A 19,408-nucleotide genomic window follows, 5' to 3' on the forward strand; every position below is an offset into this window, starting at 1 on the left:
GAGAGTCCCAAACAAGCTAGACCCAAAGAGGACTACACCAAGACACATTATAATTAAAATGCTAAAAGTTGGAGACTTCCTGCCAAGATGGAGGCATAAAACACATGCTGTGTCTCCTCACAACTAAGAGGGAATTTACAACCACTTCAAAACTAAAAAATAAACAAACAAACAAGAAAAAAAACCCAGAAAATCGAAACTACAGGGAAGGTCAGCAAAGAAATAAAGAAGAAATAATCAGCCAGAAAGGTAGGAGGGGTGGAGCAGGGATGGAGAGAAAGAGGAACAGAGCAGTGGCTGCGGGGACTGTGCTGGTGGGTGAGCAGCTGTCGGGTGCAGCTGGCAGAGCAGCTAGCAGTACAGAGACTGTAGCTGTGGTGAAAAACACAGTCATACAGTTTAAATCTGAGAAGCGATCCCAACCCCAGACCAGACTAGGTAGCTTGCAGTTCCAGTGCCAGGGAAAATAGAGCCGCATTGCTTCTGACTGTGAAAACCAACAGGGGTTGGGTGGAGGAAGAAGCTACCAGTCTTGGAAAGGAGGCAACTTGATTAGTACAGGAAGGGGGAGAAGTGCCTGGAAAAGTGGCGGCAACCGGCACTGTTCCTTCTCAGAACCCTTCCCCACATACAGCACCAAAATGCAGTGAAACGGTCACCAGTACTAAGGAATACTTAAGGCTCCGCCCCCCTATAACGTAAAAGGTGCAACAGCCTTTACACAAATCACAGAGGCAAACACAGAAAACTGTCATGATGAGGAGACAGAGAAGTACGGCCAAGAAGGGGCTGCTCATCAAGGTCCCAGTGACACAACTAAGCAACGAACAGATAAGGAACCTAACAGATGAGGAGATAGCAAATCTAACAGATGCACAATTTAAGGCATTGGTGATAAAGATGCTCACAGACTTGATAGAAAAGATTAAACAGGATGGGGAAAGAATGAAGACTATCCTGGGTGAAAAGAAGGAAAATCCACACAAAACAAGTGGTGAAGGAAAGTAAGCCAGGGTTCAAATCAACAAATTGGAACATAAGGAAGAAATAAACAGTCAACCAGTACAGAAGGCGGAAATGAGAATTGAAAAAAATGAGGAGAGGGTTAGAAAATTCTGGGATAGCTTTAAACATGCCAACATCCAAATCATAGTGTTGCCAGAAGGTGAAGGGGGAGAGCAAGAAATTGAAGAATTATGTGAAAAAATAATGAAGGAAAACTTCCCTAATTTGGTGAAGGAAATGGACATATGGGTCCAGGAAGCACAGAGAATCCCAAACAAACTAGACCCAGAGAGGACCACACCAAGACACATCATATTCAAAATGCGAGAGGTTAAGGATAGAGAGAGAATCTTAAAAGCAGCAAGAGAGAAGAAGAGAATTACGTACAAAGGGGTACCTATAAGGCTGTCTGCTGATTTCTCAAAAGAAATTTTGCAGGCAAGAAGGGACTGGCAAGAAGTATTCAAAATGATGAAAAGCAAGGACCTACAACCAAGATTACTCCAGCAAAGCTGTCATTCAGAATGAAAGGTCAGAGAAGGTGCTTCCCAGATGAGGTAAAGCTACAGGAGTTCATCATCACCAAGCCATTATTATATGAAATGTTAAAGGGACTTACTTAAGAAAAAGAGGATTAAAACTACGAATAGTAAAATGACAACAAACTCACAACTATCAACAAATGAATCTAAAAAACAAAAACAAACTAAGCAAACAACCAGAACAGGAACAGAATCATAATGGAGATCATATGGAGGGTTATCAGCAGATAGGTGGAAGGGAGAGAATGGGGGAAATGGTGCAGGAATCAAGAAGCATAACTGCTAGGTACAAAATAGACAGGGGGAAGTTAAGAATAATATATGAAACGGTGAAGCCAAAGAACTTATATGCATGACCCATGGACATGAACTAAGTGGGGATGGATTGCTAGAGGGAAGGGAGGTACTGGGCAGAGGAGGGCAAAGGGAAAAAAATTTGGGACAACTGTAATAGCATAATCAATAAAATATACTTAAAATGCAAAAATTAAAATAAAAAAATAAAATAAATAAACATCAGAAAAGAAATAAAAAAATAAAAAAATCATGACCCAAAGAAGGAAAAAAAATGAAGTACCCGAATGGAAAAAGCCTCCAAAATCCCCATTTGAAAGCACAAGTTCTAATTAGCTCTGACATTTTGCTGGGAATTAATTGAAGTTATTGACAGGGATTATCATTTTGGTGCCAGGGTTTTAAACTGGGGGATAAGATTAAAAGGGACCAAACATGAGCGCTGGTCTTTCAAGCTGACACCAGTGTTTCATAGTGGGAAATTCCTTGGGTCCGGGAGTTTGGGTTTATTACTGCACTCAGAGGAGCTCCTGGACACACTTGCAGCTGGCTCCGAGAAGGGTCAAATTTGTGCATTCTTGGTGACCCTGTGGACTTGCACCACAGCTACTCAGCGATTAGATGCTGAGGCCTGTCCTTAGCAGGAAATGGTAAAGGAATCAGCAGGAAGCCGAAGCCAAGGGAAGGGAAACTCCTCCCTCCTGTCAAAGGACAGGCCAGAGTGAGGTTGAGGCGGCAAGTGGGAGCTGTAGGCATTGAAAGGGAGCGTGGCTGAATCTTGAATGGAATTAGGAAAAAGCATGTGCCCCAAGGGCAAGAACATGTGATAGACTGTTGTGTTTACCTGAACCTGGTGTTGCTCAGTGCTGCTGAAGTCTGCACACCATCCCTGGGACCTGAGAAAATGCTTTTGCCTCATTCATAGGGGGCAGTGGATTGTATGTTTTCTGAGCTTCAGTAGCCCACTGAGGACGGCCTCCCCCTGTTTCTGATTTTCAGCTTATTCAAGGCTAGAGGACCTGAACCTCAAGTTGAAAATTTTTTCCAGGAGAAAAGAGGAAAGTATAAATGATATCAAGTCATAAGAAGTACTCAGTGTGAAGGAGCAGAGGAATGCAAAATCACTTCTGTTTTACCCAGTTCTTTGTAACAGAAAATACTCTGTTTTTGAGCTAGAGGGAGGGCCTGTGATTCAATGGGAGAAACTGAGTTCAAGTAGAAGAAACCGATTATCTGAAATCTGACAATACTTTCTTGTAGATTAGAACTCAGCTTTGAAGATTCACTCTTGAGCTTGGCTCAGTGAGTTCTGCTACTCCTGAAGAAAAAGAAAATTAAGAATATTTTATGTGGAAAGTATTCAGTGATGAAAAAGCAGTACCTACACCTCCCTTATCTCATCAGCAGGGCAGTAGACTCCAATGCTAGCAATTTCCTGTTTAGACTGTTACCTGAAGAAAGAGAAAACAAACTGTACTGAATGCTGGTTCTACTGTTTCAGTGGGAAAAAAATTTCTAACAGGCAAATGGCAAACAACAAAGCCTTTGAAAACCCAGACCTGGGAAGAGTAATGCAGTTTCATAATGGGTATGAAAAGTTATTTTGCTGCTTTTTTTTTTTAATCTTTGAATTTTTTTTTTTGATGTGGATCTCTTTCTATTTGTTCAGGAAATTGTGACGTGTGTTCTGGGCAGGGTCTGAGGTTTTAGAACCCTTTCTAAAAGGGACAGAGAACACCCTGCTACATTTCCTAATCGTGGCGTTGACGTGCAGGCGGTAGAGCTGAAGTGAGCTGGTCACGATGCTGGTGCTTCTCCGGTGCAGTCGGCTGGTCCTGGCTCTTGCCCTCATCCTGGTTTTGGATTCTTCAGTTCAAGGTAAGCCCCAGGACTCTGGTTCTCCTATTATCTTCTTTGGAAGCCCCGGGATCCACACAAATGAATATATTCACTTTAAGGTACAGAATATATTACATTGTGGGAAAGTAGGCAAAGGAGAAGAATTTGTGGTGACTGAACTTCGTGTGAATTTGGTTAAGTTTGATGCCAAGAAAAGTTAACCTCTCAGACAGACGCAGCCTTGTAAACTCTTACAATGATTGAAATGTACTACTTGATCTTTGGATGAAAATGTATGATTTATAAACTTTTTAAAGCTCAGGAAGGAATAACGACCTGCTGCTTGGAGGAGATGGCCCCTCTGAGTGTTTTGGAGCATCTACCTGCCCCACGTGTCTATACCTGTCCACATCCTAATGCATCACAGTGGCATCGTCATTATTGTAACACTGGGAAGTGCTAGTTTTTAATCAAAGGAAATTTTTTTTTAGTTTTTAAATGTAAAAATGTGTCTATTTACAATTTTTGAGATGCTATCATTCCTTCAAAAAATTCTTTATGAATAAAATGTTAAAAATTACAATAGTAGCTTCTGCCAAACCAAAAATATACCTCTGATCTAAACAAATTTTAAAAAGCATAGTCCAGGCACTATGAGTATATATTACTTTTAAAATATTTCCCATGACATAGCTACAGCTTAAATTATGTTAAGACAGACATTAATAACATTATCTAAAATGTTTACATATTTAAAGTATCATATTTATTTCTATGAGATTAAAAATATGAAACTATAGATGTCATTGCCTAGCAGTTCAAGTATTGATAGGACTACATGATTTTTTAAGTACAGCAAGAACTTTAAGTTACTGTTTATATCTGGACCTTCCTGTATTATTGAAAATATATACTGTCATTGTTGCAAGAAAAAGAAATTTAAAAAACACTAAGGAAAAAAATCAAAAGAGTGCTTAATGAAACCATACCAATCCTCAGCAAAATCAAGATGAGCAATTAGGGAGTGTCTTTATAATTGATACCTAAACTTTAGAGAAGAGAAGAATTCACTGTATATCACAAAAAGTAGTTATATATATTGATATATTTAGTTGTATCCCATTAATGCACCTTGTATTAAAAAGCAAAGGAAAGCTTAATAAAAATCAACAGGTCCTTTCACACGAGAAGGGATTTTATTTACTTTGAAATACCCATATTACCATTTTATTTCTCATTAAATCATGCACAGTGACTATGTTCTATGTAACATCTTTCTAAGAGCAGTCATTGGAAATATAAAGTTAAAAATAATGTCACCTAGAAATGTAATATATCAATTAACTTTAAAAGCAATATTCATTTAGAGTGCATGTAAAAGGAAGTGACTGTGTATTTTTTTCTTTTTTAACTTCGTTCTTAGTGAAAATTCAATTATGGTTAGGCATGGTTTATGAAAATCCTCTCAGATTTTAAAAAAAGACCAAAGAATTTTAGTATTTGTGCTGTTGTTGCTCAGAGAAACATCACATTTAGAAATTTCTTGTTAGGTTTCTCTGTCATTTAGGGTTGTTTAGTCAGACTGAAACAACTTAAAACCTTGAATAACTAAACAAACAGAAATGATCAATTTCTAAGAGATATACAATGTCTGCCCTTTTGGTAAATACAGGATCCTGTCTAAATAAGGCAGAAAGCCATGGCCTGATAAATAAATGGGAGAATTTATATTAGAAAAACATCTAAGTTACCCTAAATTGTAAAGGAAATATTGAGTCACGGTGACACACATGTCCCGCCCGATTTGTTTCTTTGAAGTAACTTATAGTTGTTTGGTTTTTACTTCTTGTGGAAATGAAATTGTACAGATGATATCAGATACATTAATTATGTATTAGAAACTTATAAAATTATTTTTCTTGTTGTGCAATTATTGAAGAACAAACAGCAAGTAATGTTGCTGAAACTTTTCCACTAGTCTAATTATTTTTTAAAGTATAAAACATTGTTAATTTTAGGGAACAGGATTTACTTGGCTCTTTTAGGGAATATGTTCAGCTTGATGAAATAATTCCATGTTTCTCACAAGATCGAGAGCAGAGAGGTGTATGTTTGTTGCACAGACTAGATTGACCAGTGGTGTGCTGGGTCTACCCTGCCAGAACTATATAAGTCTTTACATCATTCAAATTTCCCAGAAATGTCACATTCCCTACTAAGATTCGACAGATAACACTAGAATTAAAACAAAAGTGTTCCAACAGAGTAGGTATTCATCATAAGGAAGTGAAGCAAGAAAGAAACCATTATGAAATTGTATAACATACTAGCACTTATGTCATCACCTGGTAGGTTTAGCTACTGGTTGGAAAAGAAACCAAAAAAGAAAATGAATGGCCTGAAAAACTAGGGTGTTTCCAAAGGAGAAGTGCTCTTGGTGTAATTAAGGATTTGTGTCCATTTCTGAATAAGAAGGGAACTAGAGGCCCACGCACGCAGTGTGTGTGAGCGACTAGCTCAAGGCTGTAGTGCTAAGAGCCATACCACTATGTCACTGCACAGCTATATGGTGCCAGATGTGACTCGACAGCATTCTTTCCCCACCTTGAAAATTTTTTTACTTAACCCATTGGTTTGACTGAACTGGTCATATTTATTAGGCTTTTGGCTTGCTTTCACTGAATATATTCAAAACATCTTAGCTTATGGTATTAGTTTGCTAGGGCTGCCATAACAAAGTCCCACAGACTAATGACTTAAAAAAAAGAAATGTATTTCTCCATAGTTCTGGATGCTGGAAGTTCAAGATCAAGGTAGATGTCATTCTGAAATCTCTCTCCTTGACTGATGACTGACTGTCTTCTCTCTGTATCCTTACATGGTCCTTCCTCTATATATGTCTGTGTCCCAATCTCCTCTTCTTACGAGGACGCCAGCCATATTGGACTAGGGCTCATCCATGTGACCTCATTTTACTTTAATTACTTATTCTCTAAAGGCCTTATCTCTAAATGCAGTCCCATTCTGAGGTACTGGGAGTTACGACTTCAACATACAAATCGGGGGACATAATTCAGCTCATATCAGTTACTATAAGTTAAACCCAAGTAAAGACATGGTATAAAACTGGCTACCGAGTCAAAGCAATGGAAGCTTGGCGATGTGTGTGAGACCCTGGTGAGCACAGATGGCTAATCAGTTTAATGTAGAAAGCTCCAGGGGATTGATTATAGATGAGGCCTGTGAACCCTAAACTCTTTTGTTGCCTGTCTTTTTTGAAGATGCCCATAAAGAGAGAAACTGGAAAGCCCATGAGCAGGGATGGTCAAGGGTGTCAGGGCCAGAGCATGTGTCCATGCCACACTGTCTCCTAGGTCACAGTAATGATATCGATTACACCCATGTCTGCTGCTGTTTGATTGTAATGGGTTTTCACATCCATTCTCTGGTAAATGATCATCACATTCCCTGTGAGGAGGAATTAACACCAATTTAGAGAGGAGGAAACTGGATCATACACTCACCATCTCACTTGCTCTTTACATCAACCTTTTGCAAATAATTTATGAGACTTGCCCAAGGCCCATTACAACTAATTAATGACAGAGCTCGTTTGATTTCTCCTGCAATTTGGCTATCTTCTTGGTGAATTAGAGATTTTCTTTATTTGAAATAAAAAGACCTTGCTTTGACTAGAAATTGAAAGTAAACTTGATACTTTACATAGCTTGCAAACCATTCAGGGTGGGGACTGCTTTCCGTATTGTAGAATTGACTGGTCATTAGGAAGCAGCTTCAGCTTAGTGAGGTCTGTGTGAGTACTGTCAAACAGTGAATCAAAATGGTCTTTTTTTCCCCCTCCTCCCATGGCAGTTCCTGCTTAGGTTTCTCTAACACACCTGCAGCAAGTCTAATTAAGAACAGGAAATTAGTAAATCTTGATGATGTTGGGGCAAAATTGTACTACAATATAAAAAGATACAGAGCGCTTACTGGGGTAATTTATTTGCTCTCATAATGTTTATTTATAGAAAGTGTTTTGGTAAAGCATGACTAGTGGCAGAGAGAAGAGGGGTGGTGGGCGATGAGGGAAAAGGATTCTCAATAAAAACCATTCTTCGCTCTGGAATCCACAACAAAATCAACCAACAGCTCCAGTAAGTGGGGCCTTTTGAGAAGATAATCCATCTTCCTGTTCATGAGCATACTCCCTTTTATTTTTTAAAATATGGTAATCATAAAGTATTTCTCTTAAGCAAGATAGAGTCAATATACTTCCATAGCATCAGGGGCTGGAACTGTTGAATTTTCACATCCTGCCAACATCTGTGAATAGATAGGTCAGAAACTATGTGTTTGTGATCATTTTCTTTATTTTAAAATAGATTTAAAAGCATCAGTCCCAAATCAGAGGAACTTTTGGAGTGCGGGGTGACTTCTACCTTTAATTTCTTTATAAATTTTAAACAGGATTATTGAGATAGAGTTCACATACCATACAATTCACCCATTTAAAGTGTACAGTTCAATGGTTTTTAGTGTATTCACAGATACATGCAATTATAACCATCATCTATTTTAGAACATTTTGTCACCTCCCCCCAAAAGAAATGCCCTTTATAAATTTTAAAAGCTGGGATTCTGAACTCTGGGGAAAATTTTGTATTTTAGATTTTTAAAAATTAATTTATCAAAGTTGTATTTGTTATACCAGAAAAAAGATGTGGTCAATCATCTGGATTCTTCCTCACAAAGTATTAGATTTACTTTTCTGTTTAACTTTCTATCTCTGAAAATAGTTCTTTGGCTTGATATCCAGTGCATCAGCCTCACGTAGAGACTGCTTAGACCTACCTGATCTGTCCAGAATGGTAGTCACCAGCCACTTGTGACTACTGAGCACTTCAAATGTGTATAATGTGGCAAGTCCAAATTGAGGCGTGCTTTAACTACAAAATATACACCAGCTCTGAAGTCTTAGTATGAAAGAAATAATGTCAAAAATCCATTAATAACTTTTTTATTGATTATGTTAAATAACTATATTTGAATATGTTGGTTTAAATAAAATGAATTTCACTTGTTTCTTTTTACTTTTTAAATTATGGCTGCTATAACATTGAAGTCCATATGTGGTTTCATCCTCTGTTTCTATTGGACAGCGTTGGTCTAGATAAGTGATTTTAAACCATTTTCATCTCATGGCACACATAAACTAATTACTAAAATTTCGTGGCACACCAAAAAACATAGTTTTTGTCGATCTGACAAAAAATAGGTATAATTTTGATTCATTCACACTAGACGGCTATTGTTGTGTTGGTGTTGTCATTTTTTTTAAATTTGACAATCTAAGGGAAAAGAGGTCAGTGCCCCTGACTAAACACTCAGGTAATGCATGTTTTAAAAGTTCTTGCCGCACGCCCGTTGAAAATCGCTGGTCTAGAAAACACAAACATAGGGTGTGAATAGAGCGCCCTCTGCTGGAAGCAATGTTGCCGCCCCCGGCCCCCCCCCCCCCCACAAGATGAAGCTTTTAAGTAGAAATTAGATTCCAAATTTAGTCTGTTTCAGGAAAGAATCAGAGGAGAAAGAGCTAAAATGTATTAAATATCTACCATATGCAAAGGCTTGTGCTATATGTTTCACAAATGTATATCTTGCTTAAACAGGAACTCTTTGGAATATTATTATTCATACTTGAAAGATGAGAAATTGAGAATCAGAGAGAGGCATTAAATGGTAGAACAATAAATTGTGGTCTCTCTACAAGCTACTCTGTCAGAGATAGGTCTTTGTTCTCCTATACAGAGGAACTAACTCTTAAAGAGTTCTGATCATGGTGCTATCCTAAAAACCTAATATTTATATCTCATTATTAGATCTACTACTGTCCCCATTTTATGGATGAGGCAATTGAGGTACAGGGAGGGTAAGTAAGTTGGTCAAGGTCACACAGCTGGTAAGGGGCAGACATTGTGATGTCATCTTGCTATCTTATCCCCAGCCTCTAGGCAGTGACAGGGCTAACCCATTTTAAATGACTAGCTGTCCCAGACTAGACGTTGTATTCAGGAACCATGGGGAGGATTGTGATAGAATAGTAATTCCAAAGGAAGGAAAGAAGGAAGGAAGAAAGGAAGAACAGTGGAGAATATTTACCTTTTTCTACATTAGAATCTCGCTTTTGTTTATATTTTTAAAGAAATATTGTTTTTTATAGCAATTTAGAAAATTAAATGAGAAAAAATTACCAGTCTACTACTAGTTATTTTTGTGTATTTTCTCCCATTTCTGTTCATATCTGTTTGTGTAGTTAAACTATTATGCATACAGAGTGGTATTCTGCTTGTTTTCACTCATTTTAAAATATAGATTTTCCTATGATGTTACATAGTCTTTTTCCATAACCAATTACTTTTTTTTACCATTTGGTTAACATTCTCTCATATGAATGCACCATAATTTACTTGCATATTTTCTATTGTTTTGATTACTTATTATGAATAATACAAAGAACAGTTTCATGTATCTTTTATATTTTATCTATATATTTCTCTATAGATGCATATAAACATGTATCATGTATATCTTAATGATATGATAACTTGGCAATGTTGTATTTATAAAATTAATCAGAAATATTAGCTAGAAAAAAACTGAAGATAGAGATAATAGAGGATCACAAGGAAAAGGGATATAATGAGGAAAAATGACATTTTGAAAAAGTTCAGTGGTTCTGCAGTCTTTTAAGAACAAGTTATTGGCTGTCCCATTGAGATATAATGTGAACTTGACCTCAGAAGAGGCTCCACTTTTCAACCTCTGATAGTTGCTGTCTGTAGAGCAGGGGACACAACTTGTGCATACTCTCCTAGAAACACAGATACCAAGCGGGGAGAAAAGCAAAACTCCAAAATCCATGATCTCTAGGGAGATGGATAATGACATTAGAAGTAATTTTCCCTTTCTTTTGTTTGCTACATTTTCAAAGTTTTCTATAATGAACACATGTTTTTTTCTAACATGTTATTTTTAAAAATTGCAACAAAAGCAGTCTAGATGTAAGGAATATCTAAATAGACTCCATTTCCAGGAGAGAGTACTGTAAAAGGTGGAGACCCTTCTTGACTGGTCCCTGAGCTAAAACAAAGTCACAAAACCCTTTGACAAGTTGCTGTGTGGGTCCATTTATATAAAATTCTAGAAAATACAAACTAATATATGACAGAAAGCAGATTAATGGTTGTGGAGTGATGAGCTGGAATCATGAGGAATGAGGGAGAAGGGCAGGATTACAAAGGGCCTAAGGAAATTTTGGGGCGTGTTGGATATGTTCATAGTCCTGATTGTAGTGATGGCTCCATGGGAGTACACATAGATGAGGTCTGTCCAGAAAAAGTCCAGCCATTGTTAATATAACGAGAATGGTTTGCACAACATCAATGTAACCTGGCAGCCAAGGAGGGTGGAATGGAATGTGCATGTGTGAACAATGACAACTTCACTGTACTAGTCAGTGGAAGTGGTAAATGCTGGTGAGGAAGCATGTGTACTGTGTGGCTGTAGCATTCAAAATGACTGAACAAATAGAGCAACGAATCTGCATCAAATCTTGCGTTAAGCTGGAACATTCCTCTGTGGACACTATTCAGATGATTCAGAAGCCCACAGCTATGGGCAACAGGTGATTGGCAGCTTCATCATGACAATGCATCTGCTCATGCATCACATCTCCTGCAGAGTTTTTTTGGTGAAACATCAAATCAGTCAGATGACTCAGCCCCACCACAGCCAAGATTTGGTGCCCTGCAACTTCTGGCTGTTCCCCAAACTAAAACCACCTTTGAAAGCAAAGAGATTTCAGACCCTTGATGAGACTCAGGAAAATACGGTGGGGCAGCTGATGGCAATTGGGAGAACTGTGTGAGGTCCCAAGGTGTCTGCTTTGAAGGGGAATGAGGTGTCATTGTCCTATGTACAGTGTTTCTTGTATCTTGTATCTTCTTCAATAAATGTCTCTATTTTTTATATTACATCGCTGGATTCTTCTGAACAGATCTCATATGTCAAAATATTAAATAGTACACTTTAAATATATACAACTAATTGTCAGTTCCACCTTAATGAAGCTGTTAGAAATTTAAAAAGCAATTTTGAATAGACAGTGCATAAATGCAGCTCAAAAATTGAAAGGTTCACAAGGAGATGTGGTGAAAAGTCAGTGTTCTTCCTTCCATAGTCTTCTAGCCACACATTCCCTCCATGAAGGCAATCAGTTTGTGGTGTATCTTTTCAGAAGTGTTCCATGCATGTAAGCATATGTGTAAATACATTCTTAAAAACACAAAATCGTAAGTGGTAACATACACTGCATAGTGTTTCTTACTTTTCTTTTTTTTACTTAATAATATACCTTGGAGATTATTGTATATCAGTACCCAGAAAGCTGATCATTCTTTTCATAGCTGTTTAGTATTGTAGACTGTACCTTATTTTGTCAACATTTAATTTTCCAATCTTTTGCTATCGTAAAAAATGCTGCAGTGATTATCCATAGCGCTATGGATAAATTTTAGACATGCCCCTTCTCGCTAGGTGGTTATTAGTTGCACTTATGTGAATAAAGTGTGTGCTTGGGGTGAGGAGGAGATGACCCTTTTGAAGGATGAAACATTTCTTACCACCCGGCCTTTATCCTTGTTAAGTTGAGGAATGGGGAATTTAATGAATTAATTAGGGATCTCCTATATAATATCAAAATACCTGATTTGGAGCCTTTTGCACAGAAACTAAACTCAAAAGAAGCTATGAAAGACTAGGGTATTCCAACCTGTCTGTCCCCCTGTGAAGAGGAGCCTTGTTCTTCTGAAATCTCTGACTAGATTGGAGGACAAAAAAAGAGGCCAAGTTTTTATCTACTTTTCATTCCTAAGAACACTATATTGCCCTAAAGAATTAGGGCTCTGTAACATGCCAGGTACTTTTAGTATATTCCTTAACCTTTTTGAACAAGATTTGACTCATCTCTATAAGAACAGACATGTTTTGGGGTCAGATACAGGTTTGAATCCCAGGTCTTCTATTTAACACCTGTGTGGCCTCAGTTTTCCTTTGTGTAAAATGGAGATCATTGTGCAAACATAATAATAGTTAATATTATCAAGTGTTTACTGTGTGCCTGGCACTATGTTAAGGTCTTTACACATGCTTCTCATTTAATTTTTGTGACCAGTTTATGAAAAAGAGACACTATTAGTACTTTTGTTTTATAGTAAGAGCTCGGGGAAGTGAATGTTTCACAGGTCATCAGTAGCAGAGCTGGGACTTCACTCCAGGCAGCTGATAACCAAAGCCTATTCTAACCTTCACCTCTGGGCTACTTTATAAGGGTGTTGTGAGAAGGACAAATAACATATATGAACGGCTCATGCACAGTGGGTGCTCCTGTTTTACTAATGGTCATAAAACCTGTCTACACCTTACCTTCTACCACATTTAGGATCTGTTTAATTAAACATTTCTTAGAGACAGAGAGATTAGAAACTGTGTAAAAGATACTTATTAACCACGTGGGTTGCTTGTTTGGGCAGGTTTACCTGTGCAGAGAGCCAGATACCAGTGGGTCCGCTGTAATCCCAACAGTAATTCTGCAAACTGCATCGATGAACAGGGACCAGTGTTTGACTTACTTCCAGGTGACTCCAACAGAATCCTCCCTCCAAGGACTGACCCTTTTCCGTAAGTGGACTTGCTCTACTTTTACTTTCACTGATCTCTGTTGAGATGTTGCCATGCAGGTGGGAGAGCTGTCTATAAAGTGTTTCTTCATGCTCTTGCTTTGATGGTTTGGTTTTTCACTGCACAATACATGGTAAAACTACTATATTCACTGGTAGATGAGGTGTACAAGAATACATGGTTCAGGTATTCTTTTGCAAAGTCTCTTTATTGTGACAGACAAAAACTGAGTGAAACATTTGTGAAAATATTTTTCACCAATAGGTATTGAATATGAATGAACATTATTTTATTTTTGTAAATTGAGCATAATAAATGCTAAAATCTAATACAACTCCATCAACCTAATGGAAAACAAAATGTGGTATATCCCTAAAGTGTAATATTATTTAATCATAAGAAGGGCTGAAGTACTGATATATGCTACAATACAACCTGGATGAATCCTGAAAGCATTACACAAAATGAAAGAAACCAGGCACAAAAAGCCATATATTATATTGATTCCATTTATAGGAAATGTCCAAAATAGACAAATCCATTGAGGCAGAAAATAGATTAGTGGTTGCCAGGGGCTGGGGGGAAGGGAGGAATAAAGAGCAATTGCTAATTGTATTGGATTCTTGAGGGGATGATAAAAATGTCCTGGAATTAGGGGTGATTTTAAAAAAAGGAGAAATTAGGGAAAGGAAGAATAAATGGCCATCACATATAAAAAGAAAACAAAGCCTCTCTCCTCAATCAAATAAAACCTGCTTTAAACTTGCAAAAAAGATTCAGTAGGAACTCATAAGTAACAAAACAGTGAATTGCATTAGAATTCATTATTTCAATGAATATCAAAGTTACATAACATACAGCAAAAATGAATTATTTAAAGGATTACCAAAAGAGTTTTAATCCTCAGAGTTAAACCTAGGAAATTACTCTCCTGAAAGCCAGGTAAATCATCATGCCCAAATCAGGTAAGTCCATCATGACTGGAGATCATATCCTGGTGACCATCTTCATCACTGTATTCACTGTCTAAGAGAATCTATGATCACCATCCTCAAAGTGAAGCTCTGCAGTCCTGCCCCTGTACTTCTACTTTAAGTCCATGGCATTAACTTTGAACTGATATTACAGGATCCTCCATTACTTTAAGGCATAGGTTTCAATAGCGATTTGTTTATATCTAAAATGTTAGAGGAATAACCCAAATTCTCCAAAACAACTATATTACCCCATTTCTTCTTTCCTCAAATCTCAATGATTTTCCCTCTCCACAACCAGTCACTTTCCTTCTCACTCTGACACTCCTGTCACTGGATGAACAGTCCCTACTTCTGTGTAGACCCTTAGATCTATCTTGTTCCTCACCACGTCTGCTCTGTATTGAGCAGGGTGGTGAGGACTGATCCTGTGATCTGCATTTCTCAGGCTGCCAGAGCAGCGGCTGAGTTTGGCCAAATGGGGGGCACAGAAAGGAGACTGGGCAGCAGGGGAGGCAGAGAGGGATGAGGACGCTTCTTCTCACTCCCCACCTTCGGTGGCACCTCTGGCAGGGCTCTGTCTCATCCAAGGCTCCAGTTCCCACCAGATGCCCTTAGTCCCTGGGCTCAAGTAACACCACCTCCTTCCATTGATCATCTAACCCAGGGAGGGAAGTATTTTCTTGCTAATCTCTGAGTTTCCTCATTATCTTTTATTTGGCTTCACTTCTCTTCCATCACAGGTGTAAGCAGTTCCCTGTGTTAAATATTTAGATGTGTTTCCAATTGGACCCTGACTGTGGCAGCTTCTGAGGCCACTCCTCCTCTTCTGGGCACACTGTCCCCACACACCTGCTCCGGGACTTCAATTCTGCAGTTATCCCTCTGAACCCAGCATCTTCTTCCCATAAGCGTGCAGATATTCTTTAGTATCTCCTACATTTAGATAAAATCCCTTCCTTGGCTCTGCAACCTGTCCCCCTATTGCCCTATTCTCCGTTCCTCTTCCCAATAGCTTTTCTGAAAGGGTAGCCTGTGCTTGCTGTCTCCCCCTCCTCTCCTTAACCCCTTCTGCTTGGACTTCTCTTCCTACCTCCACCCAGTGTGCTTGTTAAGATCACAGTGACTCCTGACAAAGCCACTGGTTACTTCTCTATGTTTAGCTTACTTGACTTCATACATGCCTTCAAAAATAAGTTGATCACTCCTCCTTTGAAATACTTTCTTTGAGCTTCCATGGCCTCACCTTATCTTGGGTTTGCTTCTATGTCCCTGGCTGTTCTTTTCTCTTCTGCTCAATATTTAATATATTGTTGTAGCCCTGGCTCCTGGCTCTGTCCTGGGCCTCTTCTCTATCTGCATGCTTTCTTTAGGTGACCTTATCCTATTCCACTGCTCTTAATAGTGTGTGTGTGTGTGTGTGTGTGTGTGTGTGTGTGTGTGTGTGGTGTAAATAACTACCAAATCTGTGTTTCCAGCTCTGATCCCTTTTCCCTGACCCCACAGGCTAAACTAGCCACCTGATCACCCTCTATACATTACTATACTTCATTTTTCTGCAAAGCATTGAGTACCACCTAACATTTTTCTGATTTATTCACTTTTTAATGTCTGTCTTCCCCACTAAGTTATAAACTTCTTGAATAGGGATCTCATCTGTTGGTCCCCATTCTATCCCAGGCACTCAGAACAGAGATCGGATGTTCAGTAAATATTTATTGAATGCATGCATGAATGAAACTCTATAATCTGTTGCATGGCCTCTGGTTTATTATTTTTATTTAGAAAATGACCCATAGGCTCAATGAAACTCAATGTCTGTCTCTGAACTTTTTGCCTTCTTCTGCCACCAAGGGGCGGCACCATTGCTCTGAGCTTTTGATCCGAGTAGACTTCTAACCACCAAACAAACCCAGTTGAATGAATGCACTTACTTTTTTAGAGGAAATGGAATGTTAATACACTGGCAAATATAATGCTTAACTTGTTGCAAAGAATTTCTTATGAGTGGGCTTTGTTGAAGCACTATGAATTATTAGAAGTTTCATAGAAATTTTAAATTAGTAAAGAATGACATCAATCTAGGTTGATTTGCTTGTTCTTTCTTTAGTGGGATAAAATGGAAAAAAGAGTTTATTTTGAATAAAGGATCTCTTAAGTAAACTCCAAATGTAGGATTCTATGCTAGTGCTAAGAAATTAACACTGTTTATATGAATTTGCAATAGATAGATGTGGAATTGATAAATGCAATTAGTTACATAAAATAAATAGAGTATTCCCTCACTTATCGTGGGTATTACGTTCTAGACTGCCCCGCGATAGTAAGAACATTACATTTATTTTAGTATTTATATATATTTTAAGGCTTTATAAACCCTTCCCATACACTTATAAACCATTCCTGGTCCCTTATTAACCTTTCCCACTCCCTTATTAACCTTTTCCACACTTTTATAAACACTACTTATGTTCTTAAACATATTCTACACTCTTAAACCTACGTAACTTTAACAACATACATATACAGTACCGCAAAATCCCATGAGGTAGCGAAAAATCCGCAATAAATAACTAAATATAATATTTTTAAAAATCCCACGATACAGTGAGTTCGCGATAAGTGAACTGCGATATAGAGAGGGACTACTGTATAGGCAAACAGGTGAAAAGGTCTGACTTATTTTTTGTTCTAAAGCATTGAATAACTGGGGAATTTAAAAATTTTAATTTGATTAACCGGGTGGCTGAATTTATTTTCTTACCTTAAAAGATGTATCCAATTATCTTCCTTATATCTCCAACTTTACTGTGGTTTCTTTTTTTTTTTTTTTTTTTCTGTCTTACTTTAGAATGACAAGATTCCAGAACTTGAATGACGTCTTCCCTCTTTCTGAGGACTATTCTGGATCAGGCTCTGGCTTTGGCTCAGGATCTGGAAGTGGCTTCCTAACTGGAATGGAATATGACTATCAACCAGTCGATAAAAATGATGCTTCTTATTACGACTTTAAGCCTGTGCCCTCAGACAACCAGGACCTGGGTCAAGATGGACTAGAAGAGAATTTTATTATATAAAAGAGAGGGTTTCCCACCTTGACACCAGGCAATGCATTCAGTATATTTTGTGTACCATAGTTAAATGATTAATTTTGGTACAAAAAGTTTTAATAGAAATTTAAAAACATCTGACTTATTCACTTTGTATTGTCTATCTGAAAAGGAAGTTTGTGTTATCACCTTTTTTTCTCATGGATTATTAAAGCCTCCTTTATCTATATTATTTTCCTAGAAAAATACTTGCATTTCCTTATATCATATTCAACCAACATCACTATGAAATTAACTAGATTCCAAATGTCTACAAAATTGCTTTAAAGAATAAATTGTACTGTTTTCTTTTTAAAAAATCAGTTTGAGAAGCAAATTGATAGGCAGTATTTCATACCTAAGTCTACAGGAACATGACTCTGATTGTGAATTATAGATATGCCCCTTTTTAATGAAAACAAACAAACAAACAAACAGACGAAACACAGTGAATTTATAGAGTGGGTATCTGACATGTTTTACAGTGTAAAGTGTACAGCTCTAATAGTACCACTGGATGCGTTTGCAGAGCTACTGGACGTGGTTTGTTTAGAAGCATGATTGCTGTTACAATTACAGACTTAGGCCCAATTTAAAGCACAGTTGTGCTCTCTATACCTCACACTGCTTTACCTTTTTCCTGGATATCTGTTTATGTATTTTCAAATGTTATTCTATTAAAGCAGAAGTATAATCAAAGGGTTAAGCTGTTTGAAATTTTTTGTTCTAAACTCAGGATAATAATTATTTTTGTTTAAATGTTTTATTAACAAAATGGAAATCATTAACAAAATATCAATAAATTTTCTTATAGTGAGAATCTGTCAAGGCAGTCCTACTCTGAGAAATCTGTGGGATCAGGCAATGGTTTATTGAGGGAAAAAGGGGAAGGGACTGGAGGGGAGAGGCAACTCCCCGACCAACTCAGGGGCCCCGTAGGAGCAAGGGAATGGGGAATGGGGACTCCTGGTCCTCCTCGTGGGCCCGTAGGAGTCCCACCCACACTTCTGCAGGCACCTTTTTTATACTTACTTGTCAACCACACATTTTAGTGAGGGCGAGTTTGCTTATCAACATATTCAGTAGGTCATTTACATCTCATTGCTTCTCCCCCCTCCACCCACACACACCAGATTAGTTAACATATCGGGCTAGGTCCATTACCATTTCCCCTGGGAATGGGTTCAGTACAGCAGCATATTCTTTGGGAATGTCTAAGTCCAGAGCCAGGTTGATTAGCATATACCAGAAGTCCAGGTGCGCATTCTAGCTGTCTCCATGTTCTGACAAGATCAAACTTTGTAACTAGAATCAAATCCTTTCAACAGATGAAGAAAACAATCATACTATAGCAAGGGGGTTATTCTTGTCCAAGCACTGCCTCTTCTCGAAGGTTATTCCCATTTCTGTTCCCCTTAGTTCTGTAAAGCCTGCTGCTATCTTTGTCATGGATCCCATTCTGCACTGTCCAGAACTATTCAGAACTGAGGAATTAAATTAATCTCTGTTGAAGAGAGCCACCTGTCCAAGGCCACACCCTCTTCTTGGGGCAGCCTATACTCAGTGACTGGTTGCTGTAGGCTTATTAATATGAGGCTCCGCCCCTGAACTTGGGGGCTATCACGGATTCAGAGCTCCCTGAGGGGTCTGCTGAGGCTTTGGACTGCTTTGCAGCTCAGTTTCTTCCTTAGTTTTGCTTCCTTTCATTCCCCTCACAGCTATGCTCCCTAAGAAACTTTCAGCACAATAGTTTTCATCACAGAATTTGCTTCATGGAGAATCCAACCTGAGACAATTGGTGCCAAGACAGGTAGAAAGCAGGTGACAAAATAGGATTTTGGAGCTAAATTACCTGCTGCCTGGCTGTCAATGAGGACCTCGCTCTGGCCATAGATGCAACATAGGCACAAAATAACATTGCAAT

The 19,408-nt window shown here is 38.2% G+C and overlaps 1 protein-coding gene across 1 annotated transcript; it reads left to right on the forward strand.

Moving 5' to 3' along the window:
• Positions 1 to 3,572: 3,572 nt before the first annotated feature.
• SRGN (serglycin) lies at positions 3,573 to 18,183 on the forward strand. Its single transcript, XM_090279448.1, has 3 exons — positions 3,573 to 3,719; positions 13,274 to 13,421; positions 17,247 to 18,183. The coding sequence occupies exons 1-3, from the start codon at positions 3,644 to 3,646 to the stop codon at positions 17,470 to 17,472; spliced, it is 450 nt and encodes a 149-aa protein (XP_090135574.1). The 5' UTR covers positions 3,573 to 3,643; the 3' UTR covers positions 17,473 to 18,183.
• The last annotated feature ends 1,225 nt before the right edge of the window (positions 18,184 to 19,408 follow it).

Source organism: Furipterus horrens, unplaced genomic scaffold, assembly GCF_987537825.1.
Source record: "Furipterus horrens unplaced genomic scaffold, mFurHor1.1.pri manual_scaffold_5, whole genome shotgun sequence".
Lineage (NCBI taxonomy): Eukaryota > Metazoa > Chordata > Mammalia > Chiroptera > Furipteridae > Furipterus > Furipterus horrens.

Excerpts from the sequence above, each read along its gene's own strand:
- SRGN (XM_090279448.1), top strand. The coding sequence starts at position 3,644 with ATGCTGGTGCTTCTCCGGTGCAGTCGGCTGGTCCTGGCTCTTGCCCTC. Across the intron at positions 3,720-13,273 it reads TTTGGATTCTTCAGTTCAAG|GTTTACCTGTGCAGAGAGCC; the intron begins GTAAGCCCCAGG and ends TTGTTTGGGCAG. Across the intron at positions 13,422-17,246 it reads CCAAGGACTGACCCTTTTCC|AATGACAAGATTCCAGAACT; the intron begins GTAAGTGGACTT and ends GTCTTACTTTAG.